The sequence below is a fragment of the Cibotium barometz genome, chromosome 65 (assembly GCF_041138505.1).
Source record: "Cibotium barometz isolate CiBa-2024 chromosome 65, ASM4113850v1, whole genome shotgun sequence".
Lineage (NCBI taxonomy): Eukaryota > Viridiplantae > Streptophyta > Polypodiopsida > Cyatheales > Cibotiaceae > Cibotium > Cibotium barometz.
Genome location: NC_141110.1, coordinates 16,405,808 through 16,421,115, shown reverse-complemented (window position 1 = coordinate 16,421,115; position 15,308 = coordinate 16,405,808). Strand labels below are relative to the sequence as shown.

The following is a 15,308-nucleotide window of genomic DNA, read 5'->3' as shown; positions in this document are numbered from 1 at the left end:
CTTTAGGAATAACTACCCTAGGAGCTAGAGTAGCTCTAATGTTTCCACCATATGTCCTGATTGCTTCTAACTATGAGTACCAAAAAGGTGGATACATGCCACTTGCCTTACCACCACCACCAAATGTGGCTATTGAGATAAGACCAAGGGATAGGAAAGCGGGTGGCAAGGGAAGTCAACATATGAATAAAAGATCCTAGGAGATCCAAATCAAGCTATCTCAAGTGGAAAACATTTCAAGGTGAATTTGATCATAGACAACACAATTGGAGATATTTACTTACATATGTGAAATATTTGATGAGCTAGATGACTTGACCCATTTAGTTTGACACTAGATGGTAAAGTAGGTCACCAGTTCAAGTCATTAAAGTTGAATGAAAGAATGGATTTTGAAACCATGAGAGTTACATTCATGGTTGGAAAGTAGAAACAATTGGAATGCAGCCACACAATTGAACAACAACATTAGCCCCAACTTGAAGATGCTACTTATATATTTTTAATAACATTAACTTACACAATCAATTGACGAGAAGGTGACTACCAAATTTGAAAGCTTATTGTTGATTAGTCATTAAATTAGATGATAAAATGATGGAGATTCTTGATAAGGATTCAGTCCACAAATGTCATGTCAAGTGTTTCTCAAGCAATTAAAAAACCTAGTCCGATTCCCAACAAAGAAACATGTCACACATATATCACTTGATGAGCCATGCATTATTGGGACATAAACTCAAGATACCCCCTAGATACCCATAAGGGATCTTGTTTGGTGTGAAATATGTCACCAAAACCATGAAAGTACTGAGTATCCTCAATTAGGGCAAAAACCAACACACATATTGCATAATATGGGGTCATCATGAAACCACTTAATGTAAATACCTGTGTCTCTGATGCTCTACCTTACTGAGCAAGATTCTTGGTTGCATTACTAAATTTCCTAGGGATATCCACTAAAACAAGAAATCCAACTCAAACACCAGATAGTAGTGGAATGGATACCCTTTACATCCACCTATCTTATAACGACAACCTCCAACACCAAGAGTTACTCAAATTAATCAAGTGTTGATGAGGGGTATGAAATTGACGTGAAAAGAATACTCCTTACATAAAGGAACTCCTAGAATCGTCATTGGCGAATTACTATTAGGACCACAAGGGAATAATTATTTTGGTTTTCCAAGAAATCGTGTAGCCTAAAGGGCAAGATATCAATTTTGTGGCTTGAAAATCTCTTTTATAGTACTCAAAGTTGCACGGTTAGTACTTGTTGGCAATGTCTTTGACTAGACAATGATGGAAGTGGATTAATAATCTTCTAATTGGTGGGTTAAACACCACATGGAGATGGCAATCTATGCTGCTTGGTCAAGGGGTTGATGAAATGGTTTTAATTGGCCCAGTATGATTGCATGCTTGTTGTAAAAGTGAAGTTGTTTTTAAAGGTGAAACAACATTAGGAAATGTGCACAATGTGGAGAGAGAGTAGTATAGAATTAGTCAAGAATTATAGAGACTGCTTATGTTCATTAACATCAAAATTTAATATGGTTTAGTAGGTATCCAAATCTCTTAGTAAAATAGGGGAGCCCTAAACTTGAGGACATCAACTTAATTAGTGTAGTCTGGTTAAAGGAGGGAATGGTTGGAGAAGTTCTTGTGCTTTTCCAGATTGTTCATGAAATTATGAAGTCTAAACACTTACTTGGAGTTGTTGGAGCACACTGGTCAAGAAGTGTGACAATAGGCTACTCATGTTCATTCCATTCTTACTAACATGGTGAGGTTGATGCAAAATTCCCTTCCTAATGAAGATTGATGATGTAGATCTCTTCTAGAAATTGGACCTCAATGCATACTAAGGTCGGGTGTGCCACTTCTCTCAGCACACAATGCCCTCCCCTCACCAACTCCACCATTCTCAACCATTCCCCCTTGTTGATGTCACCCTTGCTCCTCTATCATCCTTCGCTTTTGCACCCTCTTTTCTCTGTTTTGGTTCTATTCATTATTCTATTGCTTTAATTAATCTAAGGTTACATATAATGCAAGGTTCTCGAACACTCTTATCGCCTTTGTTTGCACGTCCTCACTTTAACCTCCTTGCCTTAACCTCATTGTCTGCCATCTCTAACCCTCTTTGAGTATACTGGAGATCTTCAGCTAAATCCCACACTGCCCTTAGGCCCTCAACCCTTTGCCCAGCAACCCCATTAACTATAGAGAGAGAGAGAGAGAGAGAGAATCACATCTCTTGTACCATAGCAAGGTAGAGGCTCTTGTGTGATCTTTGCACATAGAAGGTATTTTTTACAAAGTAGTAGAAAGGGAAAAAAGAAAGTAATAATAATGTCTACAAAAGACCTCACATGTCTATGAGACCATAACTGATATAATGGTACCACATACTGATGAGCCATGGAAAACTGAAAGGAAAAGTAAAAAGAAAATATCTAACACTAGTGTATGTACATGTAAACAACAGATGATCTTGTGTAGAGTGAGATATGCCAAGCTATTGTGTCGAGGTGTCATCTTGTGCAGAGTGAGATATGCCAAGCTATTGTGTCCAGGTGTCGATTTCTTTCTACTATAAGCATGTAAAGATGACATGTGTAGACGAGGGAGGAGAGAGAAACATCATAGACTATAGACACATGCTCTTCCTATTATAAAAGGAAGATAAGAAAACTACACTATAATGTCTTAGAAATATACTATTTTGAGTGGAATATCCAATGATAATTATCTAAAGGCTGACGAAAGTTCATAGGGAGCACATAATCAAAGAACTAAAAAAAGCATTGTAGAAAACCATGTGATGACATAAAAGACTAAAGTGAACTCATAAATTGATGTTGCACTTATCGATTTTTGTCAATATTTATTTCCAACAATAGGATCACCATCATTGGGGACTTGGGTCATTATCAACATCATCAATGTGGTGGCAAGTGGATAAGTGCTTGAATCTATGAAATATTTAACTGTGACTAGTATTTCCATTAGTTTGGGTGGGACAAGAGTTCAATATACTTTCTTGCCTAGAGATGAGGGTTCTCACATGACGTAGTTGGTGTTAAGAAATCTTGTGTTGTACTAGGTCAAAAACCTTAGAAAATGTAATAAACCACAAAGACCCATGTTTTTTACCTAAACAAGGTCCATATGGCACACATTCACATATAGTGTTTTCCCACTCATGAAATGCACCATGAAGCCAATGATTAACTAAGGTTTTATGCCTTATAAGGTTTAAAAAAATAGAACGAAGGTGAATGAAGTAAGTTTTAATGCTATAAAGATATAGCCCCTTTATACAAGTGTTTAGGACCTTCAAAGGCATTAGGTAATTTGCATCGGTGAAAGCCTAACATAATTGTTTGAGGTATTATAATGCCCATTTTATTTTCAAATGCTTAGGAACATACTTGAGTTTAAATGATTTTATATCGTTGCATACATGTGTGTGTGCGCGTGTGCATGTGCATGCATGCATGTACATTTGTGTGTGTGTGTGTGTGTGTGTGTGTGTGTGTGCATGCGTGTGTGTGTGTGTGTGTGTGTGTGTGTGTGTGTGTGTGTGCATGCGTGTGTGTGTGTGTGTGTGTGTGTGTGTGTGTGTGTGTGTGTGTGTGTGACTAAGGGGTGTGATTAGAGGGTAGGGGTCGATATAAAAGCTAATGCAAAAAGTTTAGAAGCGGAAGATACTTGAGCTTTGAGGTGCCTTCCTATTGTGCTTCCTATGGTGATGCATGAAATCAAGCCTTTGCACTATATATTCTAGCTTCTTTTTCTATGATTCTTCTTGAAAAATGTAGACGCCAAGGCCTACACATCTTCATTATGTAGAAAGATGTAATCACTAGAATCTACACATTTTAAGACTTTGCTTGAGAAATGTAAACAAAGCATACACATCTCGAGAATTTTTGCATAGGATAATAGAGTTATAAATTTCCCTCTTCATTGAGAGAAACACACTCTCAATTCAGGCTTTTATCTTCACTTTTGGTTTACTTTGATCATTATACTTCAAACACATCAAAGTGTTGTAAGAAGACTTGGATGGGAAGCTTCTAAACACTACTTATACAGTGTTTGTTTTAGTTCTAGAAGACTTGGAAGGGAAGCTTATAAACAAAACTTATATTGGGTATCTATTGGTTATGTATCAAAACATAATCTCTATTCACTCTTAAGATAAGGATTGGACATGGGGGATCTTGTGGTTGGAATATCGAGTAGAAGTCCATGACACAAGGACCTATTTGTGCATTAAGTGGACAAGTGTTTACCAACAACTAATGCAAGATTCCATTTGGTATGATAATTGAGTTGTGTTGTGGGTGTGTGCTAGGTTTGTTATGGTAGAGTTTGTTGTTGCACTTCAAGATTGGATGTCCTATTGGGATTCAACCCTTGGATGAGAGTTGCATTGATAATAAGCAATTGGACCTTTGTAGAAGAGCCTACAAGAGGAGTCTTACACTAGCGTAAGTAAGAGATAGTAGACTTAAGTAGATGCTATGGACAAATGTATGTATCCAAGGATTCACATACATAGGCTTGTCTCCTTATGCATTCACGAGACGTGGATTGAACAAGAGGGAAGTATGTTTCGTCCCGACACACCTAGGGTTAAGGTGAGGAACGTTGACTAACCCGAGCTAGGATTAGGGCTTAGCTTGCTATATAAGTGACCTTGGCGACACTTGAGTTATTGACGTATGAAGCTACAAGGTTGGATGGTTCGCCCTAGTGATATTTGGCCTCAAGCTCAAGGGTGAGTCCAACGGACTCTACAGTTAGGTGATGAGTTGCTAGCCACAATCTATTGCAGTCATGCAATGCATGTGATGTCAGGTCCATGAAACCTCGCTAGGGTTTCGATTCTAGGTCAGATGATCTTTGGGCTTAGTCTATGGAGACACAATTGCCATTGAGTTTTCACATTTCCACAGGTTGCTCATGTTCAAATCGTGCTAGTTCAAACCACCTTTTATCATTATCAATACATTTTAACAAAATAGTTGTTCCTGGCTATTTTAGAATATAATTGGTTTCTCAGTCATAGGTAACCCCACACACACTCCTAAGACTTAAATTGTGTATGGTTTGATATCCCACCACTTACTATTTGCTCCGAAGAAAGCTTTTCAGGGTATAAAGAGCAGAACTTATTCACAACAAATCCAGCCAGTTGTACATTTTCAAGCTCTACTTGACTACACCAAAACTATCACCTTTAACAAACACGAGGTGAGGATGAGCCAAACAATATGTCAAATATTACACAGCTTTAACCTGACTCGACCAATTTGATGTTGACAAGAGAGAACGTGTACTACCAATCAGCCATCTGAACACGAAACAAAGGAACCAGAACCATGGCTATTCTGTTGCCTTAACCATACCCCAGCCTCATATCTGGAAGCATGTACGGATCAAAGCCAGGAGCATAAATCAGCCATGTGAACACTAAACAAAGGAACCAGAACCATTGCTTTTTCTGTTGCCTTAACCATACCTCAGCCTCCTATCTGAAAGCACGTACGGATCAAAGCTTGGAGCATATGGAAACTGTGCTGTCTCAGAGTTGATCAATTTGTCCAATGGTGATCCCATGTTATGTCCAATGCCACCTAAACTCAGCCCTAGCCCCGAACCCCCATAACCCAGATTCCTTTCCGGTATCATGGCAGGAACTGGATGCTGATATGCGTTAAAGCCTGCAACACCTTGAGAGGTTTGACTATGATCTCCTGCAAACCACCTGTCTGATGGAGGACCGATGCCCGAACCACCAAACCCAGGACCTGACATCTGATGATTCCGGTCAAAACCCATCTGTACTGACTCTGAATATTCAGAAGGAAAAGCAGAGGGCATCCTGTAAGCGCCCCCCACAACAGGAGAGCGTCCACCTAAACGCTTTCCGAATTGGCCCTGTACATGGTCACCAGATTGAAGGAAACTCCCTCCTTGCAAAGGATGGAAAGGACCATTTGGGGGATACATGCCCATGCCAGGAGGGGTATTATCATGGATAAAATGAGGCTCATGCATTGGCTCAAAAGGCACTCCATGAGAAGGTAGCTGTGATGTGGGAGGATAGTGGCCTTCAGTATGTGGTTGATGAATAAAATGTCCTTGGTGAGAGAGACAGGGAGACAGCTTTGGCTGCCCAAAGTCACCCAAGAATGATCCACTCATTGGCTTACCTCTTGAAGTAGAAGAGTTCTCAAAAGAATTCATATGGGCATGTCCATGAGAAGATTTGTCTGACCACAAGTCATTATGCTGATCAGATTCTAGTGAGTTCTCCAATTGTTTTCTCTCTACAAGGCCATCTGGATGGTGGAAATCAAAACCCCACCCACTTTTGCCAACCTCTGCAGTAAACCCAGCATCAGAATGTCCTGACTTCTTGGTTGATTGCCTACCAGCTAACACAGCATCGTGCAAAGATTGAAGGCCGCTCTCTTTACCAGCATGAACCAGATCATCTGACAGCTTTTTTGATGAGACAGGCTCTCCCACTGACCGCAACTCATTTGCAAAAGCCTTTCCAAACAAAGTTTCAAGGCTTATTATTTCTGTTGCGTTGCCATGAGTTTCTTTCTTTTCAACATCCTCTGTTCTGTGGTCATTTCTAGTTGGATACATAGCTATCTCTGAAGATAGTGGACTAGCAGACTCTTCCAGATGTGAAGCCTTAGTACCATTTCCAGTTCTCTTCTGTAACAGTGACATTATATGATGAGAAGCATTCCCATCCATGTCACTACCTGCATCTCTCTCAACTGCCTGTCTCTGCTGAATCATACTTTCGGTTTTCTTTTTAATTGAGCCCCTTTGAAGCAACTGAATCAAATTTATACTCTTGGCCATGTCTTGCTGCACTTCCTCCAAACCGAAAGGGCTCTCATTGTCAGTATACTGAACCGTTTCAGCTAGTAAAGACTGCTCAACATCTTCACACGTAAGAAATACTGGAGGCATTTTCGGTTGTGGCAAGTCTTTGAAGGAAGGTTTATGCATTTGCACCTCTGTAAGCACAGGTGTGTTGCTCAAGGTTGCATGACCAGCTGAGACTGAATGATCTTCCAAGGTGATATGTTTTTCCTTGACAATGGCCCAGTCTTTCTCAGAGCTCACATCGATGGCAGTGTCTGCACTAGCAGTCATCAGTCTTTCCACATCTTCCAGAGAGGTGATGTGTGTTTGATTGACAGTGGTCCAGTCTTTCTCAGAGCTCACATTGATGGCAGTGTCTGCACTAGCAGTCATCAATCTTTCCACATCTTCCAGAGAGGGTCCGACTGGCATTGGGAGGACAAATCCTTGATTTTTAGCTGGCATCAGTGAAACAACAGAGCTGAATTTGTTCTGAACAATATTTTTGCTGCCTCCACCCAATTCAAGTGTTTCTAGGAACGAGCTACCAGGCATTGTCAAGTCCTCACTTTCTGAAAACCAAGGCATGGGCTTTGAGTTATCGCATGGCAATCCTGTCTCCCTGATATTCGCCCCTGAAAAAAAAAGTTTTGTAAGCCCATACAATTCAAAAACATCCCTGCTAGATTTAAAAAAAACCATATTATTTCAAAAAAAACCCATCCATTCATGGCAATGTATATAATGAGACAGCAAGCATCCCAGTATATTCCAATGTGTTACCTTTCATGAAGAGTGGTGAAATAATAGAGGAAACAAGGAAGCCATGTCTCACTAGGCCTACCGGTGGCACCCCAAGAAGTAATGTGCTTTCATGGGACAGTGACTTCCAGACAGCATGGACTGACAAGTGACCATGGGTTAGGACACTCAAATTATACTATCATTGATAGTTATTTTGTATGACCTTAATTTGGTGTAGAACAGCAGTAGTGCTAAGATGATGACCTTGAGGTCTTCAACCAAAACTTAAAAGGTGGTTCAAGACTGCAAATAGGGTTTTCACCATAAACAGAGAGGTCACTAAAGAGCTTGGATATGCAAGGCTGTCCATCTGTTCATCTACCTCAACAGCAGGTATCCCCTGTTGGGAGAATGAGAGGTTGTGTCTGTGAGCACCTCTTAGATGTGAAAAAGTGTGTGCACGTGTCTGTGTGAATAGGGGATTATAGCCACCAGTGTGTGTGTGTGTGTAAGCAGTGATGTCACTGGTTTAGCCAAGTGTCATTGCCCCGTGAGTAGAGTGTTGAGAAAGATAAGGCATTCAGCCTATAAAAAGGCGTTGTACTTTGAAAATTTATATATCAATCGTAAGCTTTCATTTGTATGTGCAATCATTTGCTCTACAGTCTATTGAGTTTACTTCTCTCTTTCATCTCTCTCCTACTCACGGCATGGAACACTTCCACCCTCCATAGCCCTTCCATCGTGAATGCTAACCCTAGGGTTGTGGCTCACAATTGGTATCACGGCCTCTACACACATCAGCCCGCCATTGTCACCCATGGCCAATCTCTCGGCGACCTTTGACTCCTGAGTACGCCATCGCTGGCCTGCCGCCTACTACCTCTGCTTTGCCGCTAGACTCAAGCGGAGTGAGTGCAGAGATTCCGCCACGCAGAGCGATGCCACCAATCTTACCGCCGTTTCTAGGTGGCACTGGTGCCCTTAGTCCGCCTGTTGGGCGGCGCTTCCACGTCTGCTGGCGCCTACCGCCCGTCTCTACCACGGCCTCCAACTGTGACATGCAAGGGATTGATCGTGGTAAAACAACCTTACCTTAGGCATAACTACTCACTTAGAAATACTTAAGAGAGAGAATGGTTTCAATGCAAATGCAATGCAGCTATATTAAATGCAATGGTTACAATGAGATCTTTGTCTGTCCTAAATGAGTATCCTTCTCGGGAAGAGAGAGCTATGCTGAATAATGATGATGACTGAATGTTCCTTTTTCCAATGCTGAGGTCCACCCTTGAGATGTTGGCTTTCCTCTATGTAGGAGGCAAGAGATGGCTGAATGCTGACTTCTAACTGTATGCTGACTATGTTGCTGATTCCCCTTGCTCCTTATGCTGGAAACGCTGAGAAGAAGGAAGATAACTGAACTGAATGATGCGATTTCTATTTATTATGATTTATGCTGCTGGTCGGCCAGGCTACTGCTGTCGGCCTGTTTGGCTAGGTCCTTCACGACTCATAAATGCCCAACAATTGCTGTCGGCTGGTTCCACAAGCCCCGACCTGTTGTGATGCATGCCTTAAATGCTCTTGATGCCTTGTGTACTGCTGTAGGTGCTGTAACAGCCCCATACAATGCTGCACATGCTGTAACTACTGTGATCTATGCTTGGGTACATGATTTAACTGTTGTAAATGCTGGATTAATGCTTGAATGCCATGCTTAATGCCAAGAATGCTCTGCTTAATGCTTATGAATGCCTAGAATGCCATGTCACTTGTACACCAACTGGGTGTGCATGTGACACCAGCCGCGCCACTTGCGCCGTCTGTGTGCTCCAACAACAGTTCTCCTTCCCTATGGCCTCCGCTTGAGCCACACTTTCCTCACCATAACCCAGCTATTCCTGTGAGCTCTTCTGTGGTGTCTCTATCATGCTCTTATCACTGCTGCTATCCTTGGAAGATGATACAATACCTTACATACACTATGGTACAATAGTCTTTTTGCATACACCATACAACTTTGTGCTTACTAAAAGCCATCTTCTACCTACCATTGGTTTCCAACCACCATGGACCTCAGTAGCATCTCTTTTTGAAGGTTCTCTGGCATGATTTCCCAACATGGCAGACAAAAGTCAGACTCTTGTTCATGCGAGACGGAGTTTGGAGTGCTATCAATGGCACAAAAGAAAAGCCCGAAGGTGCAGCTTTTTTGGATAATTTCGGAGATCGACCCGTCTATAAAGTCTCGAAATCTTTCAGAACTCGCAAATACACCATCATTCCTTCAGAGAACCCTCTCGGTGAACGATGTCTATTAGATAAAATCCATCTCTGTCTTGAGCGCTTCTAATAGATTCCTTTGCAACTTGTAACATTTTTTGCATGTCTTGCAAAAAAGTACGCGCTGCATCATGCTAAAGTCCTGAAAATCCCATGGTAACAAGTGATCTTGTTGAAATCCGTACATAAGCATAAAAGGACTAAAACCTGTACTCGCATGCTTAGTACTGTTATATGCAAATTCTAACATGGGAAGATAATCTTTCCATGAAGCCCGTCTTTTGGAGACATGCACGAAACATGTCTTCCAAAGTCTGATTCACCCTTTCAATCTGGCCATCAGATTGAGGATGATCTGAGGAACTTAGATTCAAAGTTGTTTCCAACTTCTCAAAAACAAGCCTCCAAAAGTCACTTGGAAACTTAGAGTCCCTGTCATTGACTATGTCCTGCGGTAAACCGTACAGTCTAAACAATTGCTTGATAAACTGCCTTGCTAATTGCGTAGCTGTAACAGTTTTTCACGTAGGTAAAAATCTAACCATCTTTGTCAAGCGGTCTACCACAACCCAAATAGAATCGTGGATGTCATATGACAAGTTCTCGGTAATCCGGTAATAAAATCCATGGAAATACTTCCCACTTATTACTTGGGATTTGTAAAGGATGCAACATCCCAGCCTGTCCAAAGCGTTCAGCTTTATTTGCTTGACAGATTTGACACTTGAGGACATAATCTTCTAAATACCCTTTCATCTTTGGCCAATAGAAAGTGTCTCACTAAAGCTAATGTCATGTGTATCCCAGAGTATCCAGCAGAAGGGGTGTCGTGACACTTCTTAAGAATCTTGGACCTAATGTCTGGAACCTGTGGTACACAAATTTTGTCATTACGAAACAGAAAACCATTCCGAATCATCCACCGGCCTCCCGCAACCTGAATGGTAGGCTGCTCAGTCACTGAGTCTTGGTCAATCAATGAGCTCCCATCCTGGATCCTCTGCCAATATGGACCAAAATAACTATCAGTCCTGCAAAGCCCTCTCAATGACTAAAATAAGTCGGTGGAAATCTCCATGAATGACAAAGTATTCACCTCTTTGATCCGACTAAGCGCATCTGCTACACTATTCATGGACCCCTTTCGATATAGCGTATTTCAAAATCAAAATCTTGCATTAACTCTACCCATCTAGCTTTTCGTCCTCTCAAATCATCCGCATCACACACATACTTGATTGACTGATGTGATCAGTCAATACCACAAACTTGGAGTCATATTAATAATGCCTACAAACCTTGAGAGCGTAAATAACAGCATAAAGTTCCTTCTCAAGGGTTGGCAAACGAGATTGAGTGTCGTCCAACTTTCGACTATCAAAAGCAATAGGTCTACTATCTTGGAATAGAGCAGCCCCAATCACATAGTCACTCGCGTCAGTCTCAAGAACATAAGGCCGTCTAGGATCGAGTAGTGCTAAGATAGGTGCTTTCTTGACTTTATCTTTCAAAAGTCTGAAGGCCATATCCAAATCGTTATTCCAAGAGATAGGCTGATTCGACTTACGTTCACGACCTTTCAACAAGTCGGTCATCGGTAGTGTGAGCTGAGAGTACTCCCGTACAGATTTCCAAAGAAAAACAACAAAACCGAGAAAAGAATGAAGTTGTCTCACTGTTTGTGGTATCGGCCCAAAACCTTCTGAACTCGGTCATAGTCAATGCTCAACCCGTCTCGTGTGATCTTGTGTCCCAAGTAAATGATTTCTATCATAAAAAACTCACACTTACTAAATATAGCATACAGTCGATTCTGTCTTAAAATAGTCAAGACAATCGTGAGGTGACTAACATGATCCTCGAGAGTTCAACTGTAGACTAAAATATCATCCAAGAACACAACCACAAACTTCTCCAAATGTTCATGAAAAAGATCGTTCATCATTTGCTGGAAAGTGGCAGGAGCATTGGTCAACCCAAAAGGTAATACGAGAAACTCGTAATGGCCATACCTAGTCCGAAAGGTGGTTCTTTCGACGTGCCTTTCATGAATACGTATCTGGTGGTAGCCAGTACGTAAATCGATCTTTGTGAAATACGGTCAATCAAGTCATCTCATCTAGGGCATCCCCACTTGGGCGCCCGCCCGTCAGTCCATCCCTAGCCCAGCTTGCCAATCAGCCTAGCTACCCCAAGCCTCGAAGCTATTCTTGTGTGCGTGCTGCACATGGTAGATACACTCTATGCACATGACACTCCTCCCCCTGTATGAGATAGCCTTCTCCTCATAGAACGGCTAGCCGGAGGAGAAGAAACTCTTTCCCTTATGATCATTTGATTCCCGCCCTTAAATGAGGTGAGTCTGTATTTAGCCCTTTGTGGTTGTATCTCGTCCTTGTGATTGTTTTTCTTTAACTAATTGAAGAATCTCTTTCTCGAAAAAAAAAAAACACGTATGATAGACTGACACACTCACACAACATTTATCACAATCAATTTTGGGGGACTACCGAGGCAGAGAACCCATGACCCACACATACTAGGAATTTAGATAAATTTTGAAAGTTTAAAACTTCTCCAAGTTAGTGGAGTGTCGGTGAAGATTTGCCCTTTTGCGGTTGATGCTTGGGCAATCGTTTTACGCTTGGAGGCAAGGCAGAGGACCCGAAATGGCTTCAATTTGAAGCAAGAGGCTTCAATTTGGAAAAACCCCAAATTTTGGATATTGTTGAAGCCTTGATTTGATGAATTTTTTCAAATTTTGGAAAAATCCCCAAATTTTTATGATTGTAGACTTTTCAATTTGGCGAATCTTGCCCCAATTTCTGAAAGCCCCCAAATTTGTGTATGCTAGAACTTTAATTTGATGTTTTCACCTAATTTTTGAAAAAAACCCTGATTTGTTGCCGATGTGGCAGCTTGCAGGTACAGCTGATGCGACGAAATCTAAGATCAACAAAAGAGAACCAAATTCCCTTTTTTGGAAAAATTGTCCGGTTTAGGTCGGCCAACCCATGTGACCCTAAAAAATAATTATTCTTCAATATTGTGCCCAAAGGGTGTCCCATCCATTGGTCCCTTGCCTGGTGTGTCACATTCTCCCCCACTACGACTACAAGGCCTCAATTGTCTAGCGTCCATACAAAGTATCCTGCCAATAAAGAAAAAGACCCACAATCCATCTCATCCAAGATGCCAATTGTTTCGAGTATTGCGCGACCCCCTTGTATCCACTTCTGAGGCTAACATTGCTTCCTCGCCTTGTCCGCACTAAAATGGGTAAGGGATCAAACAGCTCACAATCAAACACTCACCGCCACTGAGCATCTTCCTGAACCAGCACCTCATGTTGGACTGCCGACTCTTGTAACGCATCCTCCTGTACAAGATCAAGTAAAACAGCCTCTTGCAAAGAATGCTCTCAATCAAAACTCCAGCTACCTATGAATCTCCACACATGGACCACCACTTCTAGCTTCCCAAAGCCCCGCATATGTTTCCCGACGAATTAATCAAACGGAAACCCATTCTGCAAAATTGTTGCATCAACCATGTCTCTACTAGTACCTCAAAAACCAATATGCTCATACCTCAAAAACCAATATGCTCATACCAATATCTCCTTGCCTACTGGGCATCAATGCTCGGTCTTCCCTATGGACACCTTCCTGTGGAACATACTCAAGAAAGCACATCCTACAATACACCGAAGATAACACTCTCACGTCTATCTAATCAGCTACTGTCAAAGCTTTCTCCACTCACACCTCATCCATTGGCATGGAAAAGCCACCTCCACTTGTCCTCCTGCAATACCATCTTTTCTAAAGAAACAGCAACTGATACATCCTCCTATGTGGAAGGCTCATTGCAGTCGTCAACTTAGAAGAGTCCTCTTGCACTAGCCCAAAAAAAGAACAACCATTATGGAAGCCAAATATTTTCCACCCAATGCAATCGGTACCTACAACTGGGAAAAAATACCCACGACTAAGTAAAATACATCAGATAAATATGCTGCATAAATGGTGCAATAAATGGGATAAACGCTCGAGATGAACATAGTTCCAACACCTCTAGTGTCATGTGCACAGTGTGTATCTACCGTGTGCTACACGCACGCAAGACTAGTTTCGAGGCTTGGGGAAGCTTGGAACTAGGCAGGCTGATTGACGAGCTGAGTTAGGGATATACTAACGGGCGGGCACCCAAGTATGGACGGGCGGGCACCCAAGTGTGGACGCCCGATGACCAGCCAAGAGCCTATAAAAGGGTGGCCAAGGTTAGTTATTGGGATATAGAGAATCTCGCGAGTTTGTGAGAGCTCTATGGTCTTGGAGCCTGGATCTAGTGCAGACGTGCACCTGCTTTACGCAGCCGAGGCCGACAGCAATCTCGAGGCCTGCAAGGGCAGCTTCGTGGCGGTATGGGACGTTGCGAGGAGGAGATTGGTCAGTACGTCAACCTAGTTAGCTTAGCTTGTGGCTCGGTGGGGACAGCCAAGACTGTGGGCTTGCCCACGGCTGTCATGGTTGGGAGGTGAGTCAGGCCTGCACCCCCTTGTTGTTTGTTTGTTTATTCGTTTGTTTGCAAGATTCGAGTCCGAACCAAGATCGATCACGAGGAGATCCGTGGGGATTTGACAGTGGTATCAGAGCATACCTCGTGAACGAGCAAGTCGGTAGGTAGAGAAGATGAGGTCGAAGAAAGGTATGTGTTAAAAAGCTTGCTGTTTTTTCTGTGCATACTGCTGTTTTCAAAATAGCATGTGTTTTTTCTTCATCAAAGAGACCCATGTTGATGGGAGATGGTAGTCTTAGAAGGGTCGTTTGCTGACCTACGTAGCTCGTGCCTGACTTATCCTGGACTGAGGATGTACAATGGGGTCACGGCATACGACAAATATCATCCTGCTGGGTTCTAATAATGTACAAATGTTGCACTGCTGATGATGAGCCAGTTTGTCACCATGCATTGAGTGCAGAGTGCATGTGACACTTTTTCATGGCCCTTGATTGTGGGCTGGCCACCCCTTTTTTATATATTTTTTTGGGATTTTTCCCAACCTGGATGTATTTTCCCAGTCGGCCAACCCTTCTCACCTATAAATAGGTGGGCTGGCCTCTCACTTTTCCATCTTGCCTAGTCTTTCTTTTGCTCCCTCACTTATGAGACACTTTCTGTCTCTTGCTTGGGACTATCATTTCAGTATATTCAACATAGTTGCTCCATATCTCTCTCCCTCTTGCACTCTTTGCTCAGCACACTCTAGTGCTTATTTGCTTCCGCTCTATGCACTTATTCAAAAAAAGGGGCTGATCCAGCTAAGCTCATCACCCTTTTGCTCACATGTGCTCTTGGTCTAG

The 15,308-nt window shown here is 42.1% G+C and overlaps 1 protein-coding gene across 3 annotated transcripts in view; it reads right to left on the bottom strand.

The window, feature by feature from the left end:
* Window positions 1-5,168: 5,168 nt before the first annotated feature.
* Window positions 5,169-15,308, bottom strand: part of LOC147602965 (uncharacterized) — a 58,323-nt gene continuing 48,183 nt past the window's right edge. For all 3 annotated transcript variants that reach the window (XM_086797263.1, XM_086797262.1, XM_086797264.1), the window contains one exon: window positions 5,169-7,547. In XM_086797263.1, the coding sequence (XP_086653389.1) occupies window positions 5,533-7,547 (2,015 nt within the window). In that variant the 3' untranslated portion in view covers window positions 5,169-5,532. The remainder of the gene's footprint in view (window positions 7,548-15,308) is intronic.